We start from the raw sequence: 25,929 nt of genomic DNA, 5'->3' as shown, positions 1-25,929 counted from the left end.
TCAAGTCGAAGTTGGTAACAAACATAGTTTCGCGATGGGACGGGTGTAGGTTCCGGATGCAGTACGAACACAAGCAGAACGAACGAGTCCATCCTTACCAGGAAAAACTTCAGTAACACGACCGAGAGGCCAATTTCCTTGCCTTAACAAGGAAGGATCGAGAATCAATACCAAATCGTTAGTTTGCAAATTCTTCTTTTTCTCAGCCCATTTATTTCTTTGTTGAAGTGTATGGACATATTCTCGAGACCATCTGCTCCAAAAGATATCTCTCATAGCTTTAACTAATCGCCATCGAGTAACATAGTCTAAGTTTTCATTCGTGCTTAAGGCTTCAGGAAATGAATAGAGAGCCCTACCAACTAAAGCGTGATTCGGAGTAAGGGCTTCTACATCTTCTGGGTCACCAGAGATCGGCAGAAGAGGACGAGAATTCATACATGCTTCGATTTCCACAACTAATGTGGACAATTCTTCATATGTGAGAGCACGAGTTCCAATTATCTTTTTAATGTGTGACTTTGCTGATTTTATATTTGACTCCCACAAGCCACCAAAATGAGGCGCGGAAGGTGGTATAAATTTCCATTTAATTCCTCGGTTGGCTAATGTGTCTTCAACGACATTCCAATCAATTTCAGCGTCATGCAACATGGATCGAAGTTCTGCATCGGCCCCGTGGAAAGTAGTAGCGTTGTCACTCCATATTTCGCATGGCGTTCCGCGACGTCCAATCAATCGCCGAAGGGCTCCAATAAACGATTGTGTGGTTAGGTCTCCGACTATCTCGAGATGTACAGCTTTCGAACTTAAGCACACAAACAGTGCCATATAACCCTTGGTGGATCGAGCGCCTCGACCAGTGATTCGTTTTATAGAAAAAGGTCCTGCATAGTCGACGCCGGTTTTCTCAAAGGGATGACTAACAGTTACTCTTTCAGAAGGGAGATTTCCCATAAGCTGTTCGGATCTTTGAGCCTTATGTCGAACACATGTGACACATTTGCGAATATGAGCCTTAACTCGCACACGGCCACGAATAATCCAAGCTCTTTTGATAGCGTTCGAGTAAGTCAATTGAAATCCACCATGTAAGGCTGTTCGGTGAGCCTGGTCGATTATTAACCCTGCTAATGGACTATTTCCATGTAAGATGATAGGATGATGTTGATCATAGGGCAACGCAGAATTTGCCAGTCGTCCACCGACTCTCAATATCCCCATTTGATCGATGAAAGGATTTAATCGATAAAGTTGATTGTGATGAGGAAGATTTTTTTTTGGTATGATTTCTAATTCTTCTTTAAAACTATTGCTTTGACTGAGGAAAACACAAGCGAGAAATGCTCGCTTTATTTCATCAGGTGGTAGTCGCAAGCGAAAAGATTCACTGCGATACGGCATTGGCTTTAAAAGGAGTTTAAATCTTAGGCATCTTGCTATAACTCTTAATAATCGTGTTAAACATGAAAAGCGACTGATGATCGTGTCAGTTCGGTGCAAAAAGAGACTTTGAATTGATGTTGAGGGTTCTGTCAACTTTTCGAGAGTTTCGCTTTTCAAATAACGAATGATAAATTTCTTACATTTCCCAAAATTCTGATTCAATAGGTGAAGGAGTATTTTTCGACAAAACAGCCGACATATTAACATGGTAACGATCAGTTGACTTATTAACAGCCTCGTGGTGTTAATATACCACCATTAAAATAATACAAAATTATATTATGAAAATAAAATATTTAAACTCACTTATAATTATCCGGAAGAGTCGTCCGTTGTTTTCCATGAAATGCAGTATAAAAGAAAATTTTAAAATTTCTTGAGAAAATAGAGACGGTCTCGTGTCTGCTTCTGCTCGTTTCGTTCGTGTAGTTCCGTCGTTGTTCGGCGCTCTCTGCTTCTCCCCGCAACTTTCTTCTTCAACGCTTCGTCGTCTTGTGGGTCCGCGTCGGCGTCGTACCTGAAAATAAACTCTAAAGGAGAGTCTCCAACAGGTGCCAATATATGTGCAAGTGCCAATCCCCAATACATTAGGTGCCAATGTATGTGCAAGTGCCAGTGCCAATCTCCAATACATTTTAAATGGGTTTGGCACTGGCACTTGCACATGCATATTTGCACCTATTGGAGACTCTCCTTAAGTTACCGCGCAGCCGCAATAGTAGTATTAGGTAATTCAAGTTGGTGGGGAAATCCTATATGGCTGATATTGTTGTGGCGGGAAATTTAAAACGTACTTTATACTATAAGTTATTTTTTAAACTATAATAAAAATTATTATATTATTACTAATAATTATAAATAAACAAAATTATTAATTATTTAATAATAATAATTATTTTTATTCTTTGACTCGTAGTGATCGATATCTTCATGTTTTATAATAATTAAAGATGACCAAGTGATAAAATAATTATTTTATATTAATCTTTAAATATTGTGTTTTTCTTATCAGGAAAAATTGTTTTTATATTTTTTAACTATATTCGAAAAAATTTGTTTAATTAAATACAAATAATAGAATAAATAATAATAATAATAGAAGAAATAAAGAGATTCAGTAAATTAAAAAATACATTGTTTTTTCTTTTTGAGACACCTTGTATGTAGTTGATAAAACGTGCCTACATATAAATATATATATATATATATATATATATTATATATATAACAAAAGTTGTGCATCTGTAACTTTATAATGTCTATAGATTTTAACGATATACGTAGTTTCGTACGTAATGCGCCAGTTTGTGATAAAAGCGCCTCTATACATTGATTCGTGAAACTATTTCTTTTCTATCTCTCTCTCTCTCCTTCTCAACCCTCTCACTTAACCCTTATCTCCTCCTCTCTCTCACTGGATATTCTTTTCTCTCTCAACTAATCCCCTCTTTTCCCTCAATAGCGTACTATTCATTTTCACCCCTTGAAAATATTATTATCAATTATTATAATTATTATTATTTTATTATTCTTTATTATTATTATTATTATTATTATTTAAACATATTTTACTATTTTACATTTCATTATTTTATAAGTTTTATCATTAGTTTTCTTATTAATAAGATTATTGATAATTCCACATAATTTTTCTTAAACTTTATCATTAACAATAATATTATTATTATAAATAATTATTTTTACTTTTACAATCATTATTATTCTTACTTTTATTATTTTTAATATCATTATTATTATTTTTATTATTAATTATTATTACAAATTATTATTTTGTAATAAAGGGTGCTTACCCGTGTAATATTTAAATAAATAAAACCGCTGCCACGTTGTATATTTTTGTTATAATTTTGGTGCTCATTTTATTGTATGAACACTTATTTGCTTTCTCATAGAGATAATAATAATAATAGAAATATATGAATAACTTTTTATAAATATGGTAAAAGTGATTGAATCTTGGGTCAAACAATGTATTTTTAAATACCCTACAAGATAGTTATATAATAGTTTGATATTTAAAGAAAAGTTTTCAAACAAAAAAGTTGAGAAAATGGCATTTTCCACAAATTTTGGTTTTTAAAATACCAATAATTTCGAAATTTATAATCGAATTAGGTTCAAAAATAAGTTAATCGAAGCATTTTCTAATGCTCTACAAGTTGGTAACGATACTTTTAAAGTTACTTCTACATTTTTCAACAAAATTTTTTAAAAAATCTTATTTTCCACAATTTTAGATTTTTTAAAGCGTTTAATATCTCCGGTTAATATGGATAAAAAATGTTCATCGTTATTCTGAAGTAAAAATTTATCAACTCATTGTATTTTAACCAATAATTTCAAAATTTGAGGCAAAATACCATTTTAACTGATTTGAATAAAATTCTGCTTGAATCAAGTAAATATTTATTTGATAATATAGACAAGTAATCGGCTATTTGAATCAAATTTTTTCAACGTATTATTATAATTCTTAATCTTATTTTTTTAACATTATAGTAATTTTTGTTATATTAATATCCCAGTAATTAAAGTTGTTAATTTCTATCCAATTCAATTTTCTGTAACCACGTGACCAGAATTTGTATCCCCTTTAAAGAATTCAAGTTAATTAAAAGGCATTAACTCCGCAACTAATGATTCCCTTAAACGGCATTAAAATGAATTCAGATTCTGGTCACGTGGTTACAGAGAATTGAATTAGATAGAAATAAACAAGTTAATTGTAAAAAAATTTATATAACAATTGAGACGCGCTTTCAAGAAAGATACCTAAGAGGCAAAAGAATTGTAGGTTATGTTTATGTTAGGTTTATCTTGATTAAAAGTGCCTTTTTAATTATGTAAATTTGAAACTAGTTTTTAGAATATTTTTGTTATACTGAAGTCTTAAACGTCAATAATTTGTAAAAAAAAAATTGTACCTTTCTGTCTTTAACTTTTTTATTGCTTTCCTTTAGTGAGTAAACTTACTAAAATTAATAAAAAATACAGTAATAATATTTTTCAAAAAAATAAATTAAAGTAAAATAACAAATAAATAAAAAAAAAATAAAAGACAAAAATAGAAGATAAAAAATATAAAGAAATAAATAATAATAATAAAGAACATGGAAAATATAAAAAATAATAAAAATAGAAGATACAAAATATAAAAAATAATAAAAATAGAAGATGAAAATATAGAAAATAATAAAAATAGAAAATAAAAAGTATAAAAAATAATAAAAATAGAAGATGAAACTATAAAAAAACATTAAAAAAAGAATATAAAAAATACAGAAATTAGTTGAAATGTAAAATGAAATAAAGTTAAAAATAATAAAATACCAACAAAAAATAAAATATTTTTATTTACTTTTATTTTATTTAAATGTATAAAGGGACTTAGAAAAAATTCTGACAAATTAATCAAAAAATAGAAAAAGTTTTAAGAGATTAAAAAGAAAATTTTTTAAACAAAATAATTATTTTTAACAGTAAAAAAAAATTTATTTTTGAAAAAACAATTTTTTAATAATTCCCACTGTTGAGTACCCAGAATTTTCATTCACAATTTACGTCCCTGTTTTCGTGAACCAGCGCTTTCCCTCTGTCTTTCAACCCCCAAACTAGCCGCCCTCTTACACGGTGAACAGTCGCTTTCACCAAGCAAAGGACACTCACCACCGTTTTCAGTAAAACTCGTCCTCTTCCTAAAATTTTCACGTTTCCCGCATTAAAATTAAAAAAGAAAAGAAAATCAAAGAATAAAGTAGTTTAAAATAAAAAAAAAAAATTTTTTCCACCCCTAAAGAAAAATTTTTATTTCCTACACTCTATATACCTGTATATATATAAATACTCGTGTGTTTGTTATAAATGTCATGTGAGTTTTTAAAAAATAATCATCAATGGCGTGTAAATCGAAAACAATAATTGCATCGGAAAAAACAACAACAACAACGACAATATCAAGAATTATTTTCTGCACAAAAATCAAGAAATTTATTCATTATTTAAAAAAATGAATATTTATCCGACATCATGACAAAGGTACGATTCTGTGAATATAAAGTAATTTTTTATACTCGACACAATTTTTTTTTTATTGACAAAAAGAATTTTTCCTTTTTTCATTTCTTTAGAAGAGAATTTTTTTCTTTTCTGAACCACCCACACATTTTTTCTTTTGCTGTATGTTTCAGCACCATCTTCTCGTTGCGCAAGACTTTTTTTTTATTTTTAAAATATTTTTTCTTGTCCCTAATCGAATTTGAATTTATTTTCGAAAAAAGAAATCAAGGGGGTAGGGGGTAATTTTAAATTCTTTCTTTCTTTCTTTTGCGAAAACGAATTTGCAAATTTAAAATTTCCAATTAATTTGGAAAAGAAAATTATTCAAGTTGAATTTTTTATGGCTTTTTTCGGGAAAAATTTTCGGCTTGGAAAAAATAGTTTTTTTGCGAAGACACACAATATACCTAAATGGCGTCCTTGTCATTGACGCACACGATCAACTTGTGTTTCGCATGAATGAGCAATGGCGACATTTCTCGCGGACCATACATAAGTTTTCGAAATACTTACAAATGTAGCGCTGTATTGATTTATTTAAAAAAAAAATTATTTTCCAAAATAACCATATTTTGCAAAATTAAAAATTTTTTTTTGCCTTTTGTCTTGTTTTTCGAGGACAAGTCACGTCGAATAATTAATTTCTTTTTTTCTTCTTAATTCGTGTCTGAAAATCGTTAACATTTTTTATAAAAAAAAAATTTTTTTGCCATCAAAATTCTTGAAGAATATTATAAAAGTTCCCGTGAACTCTGCCCTTCTCTTTCGTTCATTCGCGTCTATTGATCATCATATGGTGATTCGTTGGCTATTAATGAAAGAGAAAAGAAAAAAGAAGCAAAAGAAATAAAAAAGAAAATTATTCAATGCAGTGATAATATTAACGAGTTTAATAAATATCTAATGCGTGTGAGTGGAATTTAAATTGATTTCTTATTTTCGTGTGAATGTTAAATAAGGGCGTCGACATAAGCGCGTTGGGGTTGGTCAGTTTCCTTACTCCGATTCACACAGTGATGCCGCATTCCCATATTTTGAATGAGACACTCGCCACGTTTCGAATTTCCCCCTTCAGAGTAATTCACGATTTTTTATTATTTGTGATGTTAGATTTTTCTCTCCATTCTCATTACTTTTGGATTTTAAAAAGAAAAATTGTTTATTTTTGTTATTATAAACAAATGCTATTTTTATTTCAGAAAAATTTAAAAATTTAAAAAAATTTTTTAAAATTCTATTAAAAAAAATATTTTCGTTTTTCCGATGATCATTATATTTTTCCGATGGAATTTCCAATTTCGTTCCGTTCAATTCCGATTCAATTCCAAATATTGAAATTACTTTTTTGATTGAAATTCTATTAACAAACCAATAAAATGCAATTAAAATTTCAAATTCTAATTGGAATCTCAACTAAAATCCAATTCAGGAAAAAATATTCGTTCCTATCAATTCTGAATTAATTTCGAATTGAAACATTGCACTTTTAATTAAAATTCCACAAGAGATACTAATAAAATTCGATAAAAATTCCAATTTTTACTTGAAATCTGAATAAAAATCAAATTATGAAGAAAAATATTTTCATCGGAATTCCGGTAGAATTTTCGAATTCCGAATTGAAAAATTGAATTATAATTATTCCATTCACTAATAAAACTAGATGAAAATTTCGATTTTTAATTCAAATCTTAAAGTAAATCTAATTTGGCAAAAAAATATATATTTCCTTCGGAATTCTGGTAGAATTTTTAATTTCGTTTTGATCAATTCCCATTCAATTCCGAATTGAAATTATATTTTTAATTTGAAATTGTATTGACAAACTAATCAAATGCGATTAAAAATTGAAATTTCAATTGGAATCTAAACGAAAATCCAATTCAGGAAAAATAATTTTCCATCGGAATTTCTTAGGAATTTTAGAATTCGTTTTAATCAATTCCGAATTAAAAAATTGAATTATAATTCCATTGACTAATAAAACTAGATAAAAATTTCGATTGTCAATTCGAATCTCAAAGAAAATGCAATTTGGTTAAAAAAAATATTTTCTATATATAGGATTTCTGGTAGAATTTCCGATTTTTTTTTAATCGATCCAATAAATTCCCATCACAATTTCAATTTTAATTATAGAAATCCAACGAAAATCCAATAAAATTTTTATAAAACTTCTGATTTTACTTAAAATTTACATAAATATGCGACTTTAATTATAAAGTTCCATAGAAACTTCAATAAAATTTAATTGGAATTTCCAAAATTTCAATTTAATTGAAATTCTTATAAAATTCCAACGAAATCCAAAATTTTGTCAAAACAAAAATTACAATTGTAATTTGATCTTCATCAAAATTGAAAATATAAAGTGAAATTCTTTCAAAAATTAAATTTCAAATGGAATTCTATCGAAATTTTTTTGAATTCCAACGAAAATCCAATGGAATTTCGACAATATTCCGACTCCGTTTTGGAATCTCAACGAAAGTTGAGTATTTAAAAATCTAAATTTAATTCGAATTTGATCGAAAATCCAAAGAAATTACACATAAAAATTTAATTCCAATTGGAATCTTAGTAAAAATCTACTGTAATTCCGTTAAGTTTCCGAATGTAATTGAAAGTATTAACCAAAATCCAATGGACTTTGGATAAAAATTTTGCTTTCAATTACGAAAGTTAGTAATGCAATGGAATGTTGTCAAAATTTCTATTTCAATTCGAATCCAATCGAAATCAAGGAAATTAAATCGAAAATTACTATCGGAATTTCTAACGGACACTTTCCGGAAAATTTTTTCAAGTCGAATAGTAAAAAAGTATATATATGTTAGAGGCAGAAATTACTTTACAAGTATTTTTTCTTCCTAAAAGTATAAAAATCAGTAACTAACATTCGTTTTAAGATCGTTTTTCCCTTAAATAAACAAGCGAAAAACAACCTAAGAACAAATGAAAGTTACTTTGTACGTTAGATTTTTAATTTATAACAATTTTAAAAATAGATTGTTGATCATACAAAAAATAGATAAAATTAAATGAAAACGTTGAGGCTAATGATAATTTGTTTAAAATTGATGCATTGCGATAAATTTTTGCCTATTTGGAATAAAAAATGATATTAATGAGCCTAGTCAAAATCTAGAGAAAAGAAGCTCTCGGTAACAAAATGCATTCATCATCTTACAGAATCTGAAATACTTGCTTCCACCTACTTCTGAATTTCATAAATTCCAATGTAACTAATGCAAGTGGTTCGAGGTTCATCATATAGCATGAGGGTTGCAATCTATTAAAGCCCGATCGTCCATCGTTAGGGGGATAAACGACAAGAAGAATCAGGATGAGCGATTGTAGTAATATAAGGAATACCTGCAGGATAATACTTTGACTAAAATCTTCTCTGATCCTGGGATGCGATTCTGTAATTTCACTTCAGTTCCCCTCACTTTCATTTCATCTCAGTTTCACCCCACCTTCACTTCACTTTACTTCTCTTTCACCCCCCGCCCTCTAACTTTCGTTCAGTTTACTTCACTTTCACTTCATTTCACTTTCCTTTCACTTCACTTCTTTTCTCTTTTACCCCACTTTCACTATACACTCTTTCGTTTCACTTCACTTTCACCCAACTCTAATTTTTAACCCACCTTCACTTCACTTCATCTCATTTTCATTTCACTTCACTTCATCTTATTTTCCTTTTACTTCATTTCATTTTGACTTGATTTCTCTCTCACTTCTGCCTCACGTTCACCTGACTTTCACTTGACTTCATCTCACTTTCACTTTACTCGAATTTCACTCCACCTTTATTTTACAAAACTTCATTTAACTTTCACCCCACTTAACTTACTCTCTACTTTCATTTACTTCACTTAACTTTCACCCCGTTTCAGTTCAAGTCATTTTAACTTCATTTCAATTTCACTTCACTCCAATTCACCTTCACTTCACTATCACCCCAATGTGAAGTGAAAGTGGGATGAAAGTGAAGTGAAGTAAAATAAAAAGTTAATCTATTTCCACTTCACTATCACCCCAAAGTGAAGTGAAAGTGGGATGAAAGTGAAGTGAAGTAAAATAAAAAGTTCACCTATTTTCACTTCACTATCACATTAAAGTGAAGTAAAATAAAAGTTAATTGAAATCAAGTGAAATAAGCAGAGCTCTAACTAGGTCCGTAAATCCAGTAAAGATCCGTAAATTTGCTTGATGTCCGTAAAAAGTCCGTTTTTTTTTAAAAAAAAGGTCCCACCCTTTTTCTAAGGATATCAAATTGAGACAAAAAACGAATCAAAAGTGTTGTGAAGCAACATTTTGATTCGCTTTTTGTCTCAATTTGATATCCTTAGAAAAATTATGCCGTAAAGTCTGTAATTTGATTGAGAGAAGACGAAAAGTTCATAACATGTACGATATAATTTATGGAGAATTTAAAAAAAATTACAAATGATTGCAGAAGTTCAATTACTTTCAAAAGTAATAAAATTCTTAAGAGAAATTCAATGAAATAATCAAAATTTTTTTAAATTCTCGTCAAAATTTCAATTCTCTTTATAGAAATAAATTAAATTTTTCTCCGAAATTCAATTATTTTCAAAAATTTTAATAAAATTCTTGGCAAACCTTTAATTATTTTCATAAAATAATAAAAATTTCACGCAGGAATTCAATTACTTACAAATTTTTTATCAATTTCTTCGCAATCGTTCAATTATTTTCATAAATAATAAAATTTTTACAGGGATTCAATTATTTTCGTAAATAATAAAATTCTTTTTAGGAATTCAATTATTTTCATAAACAATAAAACTCATCGTAGAATTTCAATTATTTTTAATATAATTTTAATAAAATTTCTCAAAAAATGTAATTATTCTTAAAAACTTTTATTAAAATTCGTCAAAAGAATTCAATTTATTTAAACATTTGTTGATAAAATTCTTTATCAGAATTCACATTTAAGAAATATTCAATTATTTCATAAAGTATTTATTTTTGTATTTCAATAATTGAATTCTGGTATAGAATTTTCTAATAAAAATTGATTTTGAAATTAATATCAGTTGAAATTTGTCATAATCATTCAATATTACAAGCATTATATAGTTAATTTTTGGAAATAATTGAATTTTGAAAAGGTTTCAAATTAAAATCTTTGAAAATCTGTATTTTTCATATTTTTAACTAACAATTCTGTGAAATTAATTTTTTTGAGAAAATTTAATTAATTTTCTAATAAAAATTGAAATAAAAATAAATTTCAGTTAAAATTTTAGATAATAATTGATTATTAAATAATGCAATATTGCGTGAATTTTTAGAAATAATTGAATTTTCAAATTAATTTTCTTGAAAAAGTTTAATTGATTTTTTTATATTATTATTTTAATTTTTTATTTTCTAATTTATATGTAATTGAAGAATTTACGAATAATTGAAATTTCGTAAAATTGAATATTGTAGGTAAATAAATGGATTTGAAAATTGTCAAAGAACTTTTTCGAAAATTATTAAAAATAATTAATTTAAAGAAGAATTTTAGTTAAAAATTTTGGAAAATAATAATTGAATTGATAATGATTATATCACTCGGTCATCTTTAATTATTATAAAACATGAAGAAATCGATCACTCCAAGTCAAAGACTCGGAGTTATTGATATCTTCATGTCTTATAGTTAAAATTTAATTTATAGTTTTAAGTATAATTAGTTTCAGTAGTTTCAGTAATTGGTCCGTAATTTTTTATTTTTTGTCCGTAAAGTCCGTATTTTAAAATACTTTCACTGGTTCGAACCATGAACAAGGGGAGAGTGAAAGTGAGGTTAAAATGTTAAATGAAAGTTGAGTGAAAGTCAAGTGAAATGAAAGAGTGGTGGAGTGAAGTGAAGTTAAAGTGAATATGAAGTGAAAGTAAGTATGAAGTAAAATTGAATATAAAGTGAAACTGAGTATGAAGTTAAAGTGAATATAAAGTGAAAGTGAATATGAAGTGAAGTTGAATATAAAGTGAAGTTGAACATGAAGTGAAATTGAATATGAGATGAATATGAAGTAAAAGTGAAGTGAGAGTAAATTGAAATTGTACTGACAGTGAAGTTGAGGACAAATTGAGAATGAAGTGAAAATAAAGTGGAATTATAGAATCTCACCTAATAATCGCACGCAACTAAAAAGAGATATTCGACCTGCAACCAAAAATATAAAAATGGAACGTACCAAACTGCAAAAAGTACAGTTTGCAGGGTCGTTAGTTCCTCCTAAAGAGGGCAAAAAAGACTTCGACAAGCACCAGAAGGAAATATAGGCCACGAGGAGGTCGGTACTATCATGCTCGCTCAAGGCAGAGAATCCCAGGCTACAAAGCAGCCTACAAAGTAGGAAATTTCCTATAACGGTATGGAAGTTCAATAGAAAAAATTGTCTCCAGCTAAAGGATACTCTAAAATTGGGTCATCAAAAGAATCGTCCCCGCAAACTGTGCAATGAACTCTCTTTTTGGTATATCTTGATAACCCAGATTTCTAATTCCCTCTCCAAATTGAAAAATGAAAATAAATCATCAAACACCTTTATTTAAAACTAAAAGCTTTTGTCTATAAAAACAAAAATTCTTCATGCCGCAATAAAAAGAAACGAAACTTCATTTTTGTGCGAGAGTAAATTAATTAAAGATCAAAGAACCGGTTGTAATTTATTTTAAGCTCAAAATCATTGGCCCATAAATTGAAAATTAACAACTTTCAAGGAGAATTTATATTTAATTTAAATTTCGGAGTATTTGGTGTTGCTAATTACGAATTTCGAATCAGTTTTCAAAGAATTCAAAATGGCGGACTATTTTTTTTAAATTTATAGGATTCACTTACTACGTTCGCCAAATTGGATCCGAATTTTTGAAAATCGTTTTCTTTCTAATCAGCAACCTCAAAAATCTCCGAGTTGTTATTTTCAAGTGAAATTGATTAATTTTCAATTTCTCCATCCGACATTTTAATTTTTTGAAAACCGACACAAAATTCGTAATCAACGACTCCAAAAACCCCCGAGACGTGAGTTTCAAGTGAAAATGATTAATTTTCAATTTTTTCCAACCGCCATATTGGATCCGCCATTTTGAATTTTTGAAAACCGACACCAACTGATTTTAATAATAATGCATCACTGGGGATTTTTGGGGTCACTGAATTCGAATCTGGGGTTAAAATTAAAAAATACAAAATTGCGACTAAAATATCTTAAATTCAACAAATTTTGCTAAAAATGCTTTTTCGGGTTTTCTGCGTCTCGATGAATTCATTCAAATTAAATGATTAGCTACACACAAAAATTTAGATCTACTGTGGGAAAAAAAAATTGAAAACAACTAGTGACGCGCAAAGAAGAGTGACTCATTCGATTTCAAGTGACATTTTCGGAGTACTATTTACCGTATTTTATAACTAGGGCGGTGCGGATAAATCGATATGTGTTACTTTCATTCATGGCTGCCTCCCTCACGCTGGCACGTTGCCGCTACTGTAGCGACCACCACCACCAGCAGCACCACTACCACAACCATATTTACTATCGTCACCACCATCTCAATATATCACAGTCATCTTCTAATCCTCCGCAAATTCCATTCTATACACAGGGTGATCTTTCACATCAGCCCCCTCACCTCCCTCCTACACATATCAGATATACTCATGATCATAAATTAAAGAAAAAAGAAAAATTTTCAATTTTTACGCTCCGAAAAAAAATAATTAGAAACAAAATACCGTAGTATAGAAATTATTCTCCCCCATCTATATTTTAACACAAAATAAAGTTCAAAACGTTTTCCTAATTTTCGAAAAGGGGGAAACTTTTGATTTTGGGGTAACCTATCTCTCCGAATTTTGAGGTTATGTTTTGTTCGCGTTCGCTTTAGATAACTTCGCAGCTCTTAAAAATCATGTAATTTAACGTTAATTTAAATAGTATAATATATAATATAATTTCTACATTAATAATATAATGTTTTAATTTTTTTTTTATTTTATAATATATTATACATATAAAATAAATATATCAAAACGTTGCTTCGCAACACTTTTGATACGTTTTTTTGTCTCAATCTGATATCCTTATAGAAAAACTGTGATACATAACAATAATGATATATTATAATTATAATAATAATATATAATACAATTGTATAATTACAATTAAAAGAGAATTCGATAAACAATAGAAAAAGAAGTTATAGTCCTATGTCAAAATTTTGTATTTTTTTAAGAAAAAAAGACAAATTAAATTTTAATTTTGTCTTGGTTGAAAGGTAAAGAATTTAAATTTCAACATTTTAAACATTGTAAAAGTTGCATTTGAATAAAAATTACAATTTTTTTGCACAATCATAAAATATTTAGGTAACATAACCTAGAATTTATCAAATACTTTAAATTTAATTTAATAACAGAAAATTTAACAAAACAATAAATAAATATGAAAAAAGTGTAATTTTTATTCAAATATAATATTCAATTAGTATTTAAAATTTTAACTGAAATTCAATTTTAAGTCAATTCTTATTAGAAAGTCCTACAAAAATTAAATTATTTTAATACGAAAATAAATATTTTACGGAATAATTAAATACTTCTTAAAATTGAATTTATATATAGAATTTTATTGAATTCCTAAGAAGAATTTTATTATTTATAAAAATAATTTAATACTTGCAAAGAATTTTATAAAAAATCTTTTTAAAAATAATAATTCATTTTTTTCAAAAAATTTTATGAAAATTCTTGTTTTTGTTTTAAATAATTGAATTCCAGTGGCAATTTGATTATTTATGAATATAACTGAAAGTTTAAAAAGAATTTAATAAAAATTTTTTTTTAAATAATTGCATTTTTTATTAAAATTATAATATAATATTCTATAGGTAATATACTTTAAAAATTGCGTGTACTGCAGTGTACTGCAGTTTATTATACACCACTTTACAAGTATAATACAGTACATATTATTTTATTTTATAATATTAGAATATTAAAATATACATAAAATATAATATTTTATTATATTTATAACTGAATAATGCGTATATATATGTACATTATAGTATATATAATATATACTATAGTGGATCGTTAGTAGATACTTCCGAACATAGTACGACTGCGTCTACTACTACTACTGCGACTAGCATCGGCTTGCTGAAAATAACCGCTACCCACAGGAAGAGAACCAAAGTATATATATTAGCGCATCAGAACCTCTGCCTTTTCACATCACACACAGCCTCAACCACCACAACCCCCAGTAACGTTTTTTTCTACCCCATCTAAAGAAAGAGCCCCCTTTCATTAATAAGAAAAAAAAATGAAAGAAAATGAACGGAGAAAGAGAAGCTTTTATATGTACAAAAAGAAATTTGTATACTCTCTTGGAAATTCAAAATATCATTTCTAGGAAAAGAGAGAGAGAGAGAAAATTCCATTCACGATATATTGTATTATTTATAAATTTTACTATTCACTATATAATATATGCTATTAAGTGTCATTTATAAATATTTAAAAGGTATTTTATATTCTGCAAATAGTAACAATAATAATAAGAAATATTTACTTATTACTATTTATTTATTATTATGATTTATTTATCATTTATTATTTATTATTTAACTTATGTGCATTAACTAATGAACTATTAGTAATAATACAATATTTTAAGACATTAAAGGTGACTCAATGCGTATAAGACACATAAAACGTCTTCTTACTGTGAGACGGATACTCGAAACACATAACGTGTCTCAAAATGCAGTGCTAAATGTGTGAGACACTTTGTAACGTCTTAAAATGAGACACATATCTGTTTAAAATATGTGGACAAAACGTCTCAAAATGAGACACTTGTTTTTGCAGTGTAGCGCTGAAAAATACAATACGCGTTGATTTTGTTTTTAATAAAGTCGCCACTGGGCTTAAAACCCCATCGTCATCGTCACGTCATTTCTCCACCCCCTGATATCATATACGATGTAGATATATATACATCATCCCTCTCGGCAACTATTCCTCTTTCCTTTCATATACAGTTTTCGACTTCTATTTTTAGAAAAGCAAAATAAGCGTTCTTGTAATGTCTTTCATTGTCATTCAAACTGGCATTGTACGCTACTTTTCTATTTCTTTTCTTTTCTACTTAATATATTAAAAATCATAGAAATCAACAAATTCCCAATTATTTCTAATTTAAAATTTTCAAAATTTCTTTCTGTTTTTTTAAACTTTTTTATGAATCAATTATTATAAATAATGTAGTAAAAAATATTGATTTTTCAAAAGCATGAATCATAGAAAAAAGAAAATAAATGGAAATTTAAAGAATTAATGTTGATGGCTTTTGATAGATTTGAATTTTTATAAAATTGTTTGTAATTCAATTATTTATATTAAATGTTTATGACGATTTTATTTAAACAAATTTATCAACTATCATTTTGGAACGATAATTATTTAAAACAATTTTTATAAATTCACTTTATTAACTACTAACTTTATTAACTATTAATTTATTGACTAATAGTTATAAATAAATTATTGTAAACTAATTGTTTATAACTACTAGCTTCATTAACTACTAACTTTATTAATTTATAAACTAAATATTATAAACTAGCGTAAACTAGTTTATAACTACTAACTTGATTAACTATTAACTTTATTCATTTATTAACTGATTGTTATAAACAAATTATTATAAACTAGTTTACAACTACTAACTTCATTAACTATTAACTTTAATAATTTATTAATTAATTGTTTATAACTACTGTAACTTTAGTAACTATTAATTTTAACAAATTATTAACTAATTGTTATTAATAAAATGTTATTTGTTGAATTTTTAAAAAATTATTTATAACAATTTTGTTTAAACAAATTCTTCGGGGAAAAATATTTTATTATTAATAATAATTCTTCAATAAGTTCGCCACTTTAATGTAAAAACTGATTGTTTAAAACATTTTTTAAAAGTTAATTTTATTGTAATTGTTTGTTGAAAATTTGTGATAAACTAGTTGTTATAGTTATAAACAAAGTGTTTTAAATAAATTATTAAAAGTAATATTAACCTATGATTGCTTTTCAATACAAAATTAAAATATTTAAAGTAAATTATTTTTCTATTTTTTAACTTTCCACTATTTGTTTAAACAAATATCATTGCAAACAAAAAAATATAGGTTTGAATCTGAAAAAGTAATCGACTAAAAATTGTAAATTAAAATCAATCCTCGTTTGCTAAATAAAAACTTAAATCGAATATTCGAAAATTCAAAATGGCTGACACAATATGGTAACTTTTTTTTAAACTGAATTCTAGTCGATTCAAATTTTTAACCCTTAAGTTTCTGGAATCGCTGATTAAGAATCTAAATTCGGATTTATAAAATTTCAATCAACAAACCAATAAAATTATATAAACGAATATAAAAAAACCGATATAAATATAAACTCAGAAGAAAACTAAAATTAAAAAAAAAGAAATGCACTTAAAATTAAAAGAGTGTAAAAATGTGGTTTATTTCTGTAACTTTTTTCCCTCCACTTGAAGAACCACTCGAGGGACGAATGCGAAAATATAATCCCCGCGGCCACGTGGCCTACTTACTTGTGTCACACACCAAGAATGTAATATTTACAAGTATATAAAACTTCTCGTCTAATTAGAAAAAATTTTGGCCTTTAAGGAACAACATATTATGATCACTTGAATTCAAGCAAAAAAGAAAAAGGTGCTTTTTAATTAACCAAAAAACTAAAATCGTTCATTACTTGAATTTGAAAATGCAAATTTTTCTTCAACACAACTAGAGATTTCATTTATCAAAGGAAAACTTTTTCGATCAACGAAAAAGCAAAAAAGAAAAAAAAAAGATACAAAAAAAACAACTAAAGTCGAGAAATGAATTTGCTGAGAGGAATGTTCTACATTCTGGGAGATTTAATATTTGTAAATGTTAAAAAGTTCAAAAAAGACACTTGTAATGCGAGGAAATTTGTAAAATTAAAAAAAAATTCAGAATAAAAATTGAAGAGGATTGTGATATTAAATAAGACATATATTTAAAACTTTTTATGTGAAATTTTCTTTTTTTTTAACGAAAAAAGTTAAGAAAAAATGAATTTTTATGAAAATTGATGAAAAACGAAAAAAATTTCAAAAAGAATATAATTTACTGTTAGAATTACTAAAATATAATTTATAATTAAAATTCAAAATTTAAAAGTAAAAAAAGGATGCATTTTGATGAAAATTGATGAAAACTGATGAAAATTTCAAAAAGAATATACTTTAAAGAATAGTTATTTTTGGAGAATTCTTTTCATTTCAGGAAACATTGAAAAACTTTGTGAAAAGCAAAATTTCAAATTTGAAAGATTTGGTAATTTATTTATTTCTTTTTATTTTGTTAAATTTGACAAAATATTGATGATAAAAAATGAAAATTATTGAAACCAGATTGAATAACTTCTCAGTAATATTTAAAATTTAGTTACTAACTTTGTAATGACAATAATAGAAAGAGAAATTTTTTTTCTAATGTTTGATGAAAACTGGATGAAAAATGATGAAAATTGTTGATTTCAATTTAATTATTTGTCAATGAAAAATAAAATTAAGATGCAAATTTCGTTATAATAATAGAATTTAAATTAATAAATTTTCAATAAGTAAAATTCAGTAATATTATCAATAATAAAAGAGGAAACTATCACGATTTTATAAAAATTGAGGAAAATTGGGAAAAATTGATGAAATTTGAGTATTAAAAAAAGCAAAAAATTTTCAGCGAATATTGAAATAATTTTCTTCACATTTAGCCACAGGAAGAGAATAAATATTTATGAATGATTAACAATTTTCGCGCAGAAACGTTTAAAATTGAATATACATTTTTTCATTCTCTCCCCACGTTGACACCAAAGAAAAAGAAAAGTTCAAAAAGAAAAAAAACTTTTTAAAGTTCCTCTTTTTTTCGTTATGTAAATTTCCTGAATTCTATGTGTCTATTTATCCCTAGGGCGTGATAATCGATTGCGAAAACTGATGACATAAAAATAAATCGCGGGTCTCACGCTTTAGCGGTAACTTTATTATTACGTAAAACATGAATTACGTATAACGTACATACAAGAGCTAATAATCTCGCACGAATTCACTTTAGGAATACATGATATAATTATCAATAAGGAAAACACATTTCCCAACTTGCCCTTTTTCCCCCACTTTTTTTTCTCTCCTCGCAAATATAGCATTGCCTATAGTAATATGTATATTGAATATTATATAAAATATTTAATATTATATTGCAATTAGTCCTGTTTTTTTTATCTTAAATGGTTTTTTAATTTTAATTGCATTTTTATTTAATGAAATTAGTAATTAATTGCAATAATTTACTGATTGAGTGTTAATTAGATAATTAGAACTTGATATTATTGGTTCAATAAAAACTAAATAATTTATGCAAATTGAATCAAAATTAATTAATGTTGATTAATAATTAATTATTATTATTATTAATTATAGATCAATTAAATTATATTAATTAGATTAATTATTATTATTATCAATTAGATCAATTAAATTATATAAATTAAATTACTATAACAATTAATTAAACTAATTAAAATCACCTAATTAATTTGAACTTCTTGTGATTTAATTGCAGATAACTTAAATACAAATTTTATTTTTGACGATCACTCGAAAATTGATGAAAGTTGAGTCAATTTGACGAAATCGATAAAAAAATTGATGACAATTGAGTCAAGAAACAAAGAAAAGCAAACTAATAATACAGAATAAATTTAAATCAACGTAATTAAGATATATTACAACATAATTAATTTTCACTTCTTGTGAATGACTTACAGTAATTAATAAAAACTTAGTTTTTCATGATTTAATTCAATTTGATGAAAATTGATGAAAATTAAATTCCAAAAGAAAAAATGAAAAGCAAAGTAATTAACAGATAATGAAACTTTAATAATTTGTACTATTTCTGCATAAATTAAATTATTGAAATACAAAATTAATTTTTGATAATCAAATTTGATGAAAAGTTTGCAATTTGATGAAAATTGAGGGAAATTTATGAAAATTGAAAAGTAACTAATAACGAAATAATAGAATATGATTCAATTCAACTTTGCGAATGAATGACTTACATTGAGTAATTAATCAAAACTTAGTTTTTCATTTAATTCAATTTGATGAAAATTGATGAAAATTAAGTCAACAAAAAATTAAAAACAAAGTAATTAACAGACAATGGAACATAATTAATTTGTATTCTTCTGCATAAATTAAATTATTGAAATACAAAATTAATTTTTGATAATCAAATTTGATGAAAATTAGTGAAAATTGAAAACCAACTAATAAAGAGTTGATGAAGAAAGAGTAATTTGTACTTTTTTTTTTTTTTTTTGCTTAGGGACTTTTGGGAAATCTGCCTACAGATACCTTGGATTCCGCACTCCAAGGTTATGTGGGGTTGGTATGATAAAACAAAAGAAAATATAAAAAAATGGAAAATAAATATATATTATAGTAAATTATATTAATTAGTACAAAGACAATTTTTGCCAATGTATTTCAATTTGATGAAAATTGATGAAAGATGAAGAAAATTGACATTTTTTATATTGTATAAATTTGTGTGTAAACTGTACAAAGTAAACGTTTTATAATAGCTTTATTTTTAATTAATATTATATTAATATTATATCTTTTATTATTTATTTTCTTGTTTTTTTCAGAATAAAATAGAATTTTAAGTCATAATTATTATCATCAATGAATGAATTATTTAATTATTTAGCAATATTAATTATTAACTTTTGAAAACATAAATTTTTACTTGTAGACTCATTAAAATTAGATTTCAGAAAACAGTGTTTCTAATAAACAAAAAAAAATTTTTTGTATAATAATTAATCAACATATATGGCATCGAGCAGGGAATATAATTAACATTTATTTGCAAAAGTGGATCGACATGAGAATTTTCTTTTGCTCATTAACATGACACATACAATTATTTATTATTACAGCATAATTCTTATATTTTTCTATTTGTATCAATGACACACTCCCCCATTATTTGTATTTTCTATAAGTATATATATGTATATTGTAAAATGAGCAAAGATCATTCTCCCTTGATGACACATGCAAATGTCACTAATATATTTATTCCATAATTTTCCAGATAATATGTCAATTATACAATGCAAGTTTAGATTCATCGACAGAAAAAAAATTCTATATACTTGTAATTTACATTTGAAGGCTCGTAGCATAATTATGATCAAGCATTTATACAAGAGTGAAAGTCCTTCAAACCGAAGAATATTCTCTTGCTAGAAAATGTATATTATGTTTTTGTCAGTTATTTTTCTTTTTTCTTATTCTCCTCCCTTTTACATTGATCATTTATTTTTTAATCATTTATTTTCAATTTGCTTATATTTATTTTGGAACATAATTAATTTCGCTTCTTTTCTTTTCATTCAATTTTCCACTATTTTCATGAATTAATTATTATAATAGTTAATGCAAAGTTTATTTCTCTAGATTTAAGTAAATTTTGAGGAAAATTGATGAAAATTGAAGAAAACTGATGAAAATGCATAGAAATGTAGAAAAATTGATAATAATAATTGACGAAATTTAATAAAAATTAATAAAAATTAAATAAATCCAAAATTAGTAATAATTGATAAAAATTGATAAAAATGGAGTGAAATTGATGACAACTGATAAAAGTTGACTGAAATTGATGAAAATTGAAAAAAATTATATAAAACCAAATTTAATGAATACAAAAAATAAATTAGTAACTAATAAATTTAAATTAATAGTTAACATTTTTGTTTAAACATTTTTTTGTAGTTATGTTATTTTTTTAATTTTTTCAACATTTTTAAAATGTTATGTAGGTACAATTTTTTTCATTTTTTTCTCTCCTTTTGATTTATTTTGTTTAAATTATTTTCTCTATTACACGTCATAAGAGATATCGATATACTTTTAAATTTATATTTTCAGAATAAAAAGAATAATTATTACTCTTAATCGGCCCTGAAATTGTAAAAGTGATTCTACACAAACAAATTAATGATCCAGTTAGTGAAAAAACAAGAAAAAAATGTAAAATTAGTTGCGGTATAAAAACGACGCCAATGAACCATAATAAATGAGTTTTAAGAAGGTCGAGTTCACACAGGAAATGGCGAGACATCGTCAAAAGGAAAAACAGAAAAAAGAAAAATGTAAAAAAGTGGTCGAAAAATTGATTACAAAACAGAAAACATGTTAAAATAAATGATTAACAAAATTAATTTAATTTTCATATTGTAAAAAAAATTTCTTTTGAAATAAACAAATGTATTTTTTTATTTATATAAATAACATTTTTTTTACATAAATAAATGTGCTTTTTATTTAAATAAACAAATATTTTTTTTATTTTAAAAAAGAAATATAATTTTTTTGTTTAAATAAAAATATTTTTCTATTTAGATAAAAATTGATCTATGTAAATAAAAAAATATTTAAATATGAATAAATAGAAAGAAAGTTTATTTAAATAGTTTATTTAAGTAAAATATTTTTTATTTAAATAAAAAAAATATATTTTTCACTTGAGAATAATTAATAAAAATATCTTTTTTTTGGTTATTCATTTAATTCCAATTAAAAAATATTTTTGAAGTTTCTAAAAATAAATCTTCACTCTTTTCAAATTCCTTTTTATATTAAAAAAATTTTTTTGTTTACGATTTTTAACTGACATGTATTGAAACCAAAATCAAATTCACAAATCTACAAACAATACTGTATAAATTTTCAGCTCTTTGGGAAATATCAATTCTTTTTTATCTTTTATTTGTCGATATTTGTGAATTTTCCGGGACCAATTTTTTATACTGGGAATCGAGGTCAGAACGATAGTATGCCTGCAGTAATTCAAAATACATATAATCTCTCTTTCTCTCTCTCTCTCTCTCTCTCTCTCTCTCTCTCTCTCTCTCTCTCTCTCTCTCTTCCTGGCTCGCTTACTCTCTTTCAATTCTGCTTGTCGAACTACTTTTTGCTCCCATTTATTCTCGAAAAAAAATAGACGAAAATGAACAAAAAAACTCAATATTATTGCATGTAAATAAATGAATTTGGTATTTTTCAAATATTTTTTACCACTTTACGTTTTTTCCATTGTTTTTTAGTAAACAATATAAAATTACATAATATTCGCTTTTTCGCGTGTTTTAAAGAGAAAATATATTGTTATTAATGAAAAAGCATGTTAAAAAATTGTCATCAATGTTTTGAAGAAATCATCAAAAATTGAGAGCTAATTGAGAGTTGATGATTAATCAATTATTTTTGTTTTCTCAATATTAGAAATTTAATGACAATTATAAATTTAATAATATATACAAATTCTACTAACTTTTGAAAATTATTTACTTATTAAAATTAATAGAGTAGGTAGAATTAAATTTTAATACTTCGTCAATTTTCATCAAATTACCAAAAATTGAGATTTGATGACATCTTTTCTTAGTAAAACTTACAAAAGTCTGTTCTATTTTTTCTATATTGACTGTAAGTTAAAAAAAAACCTTCCTACGTTAAAAGTAAGATAAATTTTACTTCATCATCAATTTTCATTAAATCATAAAAGAAAAGAAATCTGATACATTTTCCAAGAGAATTGAGAAACTTTTCTCATTTTTTCATGTAATGTGATTACAAAATGGAAAACTTTTCAAAATTATTAAGTAAAATTAATAAACTACGGGATCAAATTTTATCATTTCATCAATTTTTATCAAATCATCAAAAGTTAAAATTTCAATGCGATTTCTCTACAAGAAAATTCAAACTTTTCTTTCACTTTCTCTAAATTTGTTGTACGTTCAAGAAATCTTCTTTTTATTTAATACACTTAAATAAATTAAGGCTTTTCAATGTGCACATCATCAAATCATCAAAAATTAAGATTTGATGATATCTGTTATTAGAGAAATTCAAAAAGTTTTTTTATTTATTCTGTACTGTCTGTAAAAAAAAGTTCCAATTTCAGCAAAATCAACTAAATGTAAGATCAAATTTTCTTTATCATCAATTTCCATCAATTTACATTCTCAATATTATTTAGAAAAAGTAATTAACTGACTTAATTGTTAATACTTCGTCAATTTTCATCAAGTCTTAAATTTATTTAGTAAAAATAAAAATTTATTTAGTATTTATTAGTAAATTAATAAAGTGTAGGATTAAATTATAATCAATTTTAATGTCATCATCAATTTTCACCATATCATCAAAAATTGAAATTTGATGACTTTTTTTACTAAGAATTTTTTTTTTATTTTGTCTTATTTATTTATTTTTCCATAATTCTGCTAGTTAAAAAATCATTTCAGTAATCTAAGCAAAACCAATTAAACGTTAGATAAAATTCGCATTGTCTCTTGCAAGAAATTAAGATTGGATCATTATTTCTGAATAATTAACCTAGATTCCTATATTTCGATTCCATATATATGATGCGACACTGTTTTTCATTTGTGAGTTTCAAAGGTAAAAAAAATTGATTACATTTTTAAAAATAAAAATAATAATATTTACTAAGTGAAAAAGTTTCCAAACGTTATGAGAGAAATATTTTTTTAAATGAAAATTTAGATGTACCTTTATTTAAATAAAAATTGTAATTTCAAGAGGGAAAATAATTATTACCTGCAAGATAAGAATACAATATTAAATAAATCAATTTTTTCTGGGAAATTATAAAGTATTTTAAGAAAAGCTTTATTATTAATAATTTCTTCAAATTTTTATGTCTTATAAGGAATCATAAATTTTTTTCGAATATCTCCATTGAGAAATAATAATTTTATAATAAAGTTAGCATACCTTATGTTTCATTTTATCGTTTATTTGTATTAAGTGAGAAAAAATAATTGTTTAATGTTACAAAAGAAAATCTCAGTTTTTTTAAGATTTGATAAAAATTGATTAATGTCTTATAGAAAATCATTATTTTTTCTATTTTTATTATGAAATAGTAATTTTATAACAAACTTATCAAATTTTGTTTCAATTTATCGTTTATATAGGTATATTTAGTACTAAAAAATAATTAGGTATTGAAATGTTGGGAAAAAAATCTGATTTACTTATTTTTATTCATTTATATTTTTTTGATAATTTGATGAAAATTGATGATGAAGTAAATTTTACTTGTTTATTTTTTATCTTACGTTTGGTTCATTTTTCTTCAAATGAAACGTTTTCTCAATACATGGACAGTGTAAAAAAATAAAAAAATATTTTTTTAAATTTTGCTAATAAAAGATGTCATAAAATCTCAATTTTTGATGATTTGATGATGTGAATATTAAAAATCCTACATTTTTTTAATTCTACTAAATAAATTTAAGAAGTTTTTTTGAATTTACAATTTTAGAGAAAGTGAAATAAAAGTTTGAATTCTCTTATAGCAAAAATTGCATAAACATCTGAATTTTTGATGTTTTGATGAAAATTGAAATAATAAAATTTGATCCCGTAGTTTATTAATTTTACTAAATAATTTTTTTCATAAATTTTTAAAAATTTGTAATCACATTACTTGAAAAAAAGTGAAAAGTTTCTCAATTCTCTTGGAAAAAGTATCAGATTTCTTTTTTTATAATTTGATGAAAATTGATGATGAAGTAAATTTTATCTTTCTTTTAGTTGATTTTGCTTAAATAATGTAGAAAAAATAGAAAGAGACTTTTACGAATTTTCCTTATAAAATGTGTCATTAAATCTCAATTTTTGATAATTTGATGAAAATTCTACTGTATTAATTTTAATAAGTAAATAATTTTCAAAAGTTAGTAGAATTTCTATATATTATTAAATTTGTAATATTATCATTAAATTTCGAATATTGAGAAAAAAAAATTTATAATCATCAACTCTCAATTATTGATGATTTCTTCAAAAAATTGATGACAATTTTTTTTGCTTCTATTTCATTAATAACATAATCTTTTTTTTGTAATTAGATTAATAAAATTGATGCTTATTTAATAGCAATGAAATTGGGAAAGTAAATTGAAAATCGCTAATAAAAAAAAAATTGATAATTCAGAATTATATAAACAAAGGGTGGGGGAATGATATGATACATATATGGTTAATATATAACACCTGACGCGAAAGACGAAATTTTATCTTAAATGCATTTTTATATGCAGTTGATAGGTATTCCCTGCACCTATAGGGTAACCCAGTGACCCCTGGGAAATTCTAGTTGCGGACATTCATATTC

General features: G+C 25.3%; 2 protein-coding genes across 3 annotated transcripts in view; one reads left to right on the top strand and one right to left on the bottom strand.

Annotated features, from left to right (window-relative positions):
• Nucleotides 1-1,404, bottom strand: LOC122498369. Its single transcript, XM_043606063.1, has one exon. It carries the CDS (start codon nt 1,402-1,404, stop codon nt 1-3), a length of 1,404 nt encoding a protein of 467 aa, XP_043461998.1.
• A 3,611-nt stretch (nt 1,405-5,015) lies between these two features.
• LOC122498481 overlaps nt 5,016-25,929 on the top strand; it is a 39,548-nt gene continuing 18,634 nt past the window's right edge. The window contains exon 1 of one of the 2 annotated variants that reach the window (XM_043606228.1): nt 5,016-5,502. In XM_043606228.1, the coding sequence (XP_043462163.1) occupies nt 5,494-5,502 (9 nt within the window). In that variant the 5' untranslated portion in view covers nt 5,016-5,493. The remainder of the gene's footprint in view (nt 5,503-25,929) is intronic. The other variant, XM_043606230.1, reaches the window with a different exon arrangement.

This window comes from Leptopilina heterotoma, unplaced genomic scaffold (genome assembly GCF_015476425.1).
Source record: "Leptopilina heterotoma isolate Lh14 unplaced genomic scaffold, ASM1547642v1 Lhet_15, whole genome shotgun sequence".
NCBI lineage: Eukaryota > Metazoa > Arthropoda > Insecta > Hymenoptera > Figitidae > Leptopilina > Leptopilina heterotoma.
This window is presented reverse-complemented; position numbering and strand designations above follow the sequence as displayed.

Excerpts from the sequence above, each read along its gene's own strand:
- LOC122498369 (XM_043606063.1), bottom strand. The coding sequence starts at position 1,404 with ATGCCGTATCGCAGTGAATCTTTTCGCTTGCGACTACCACCTGATGAA.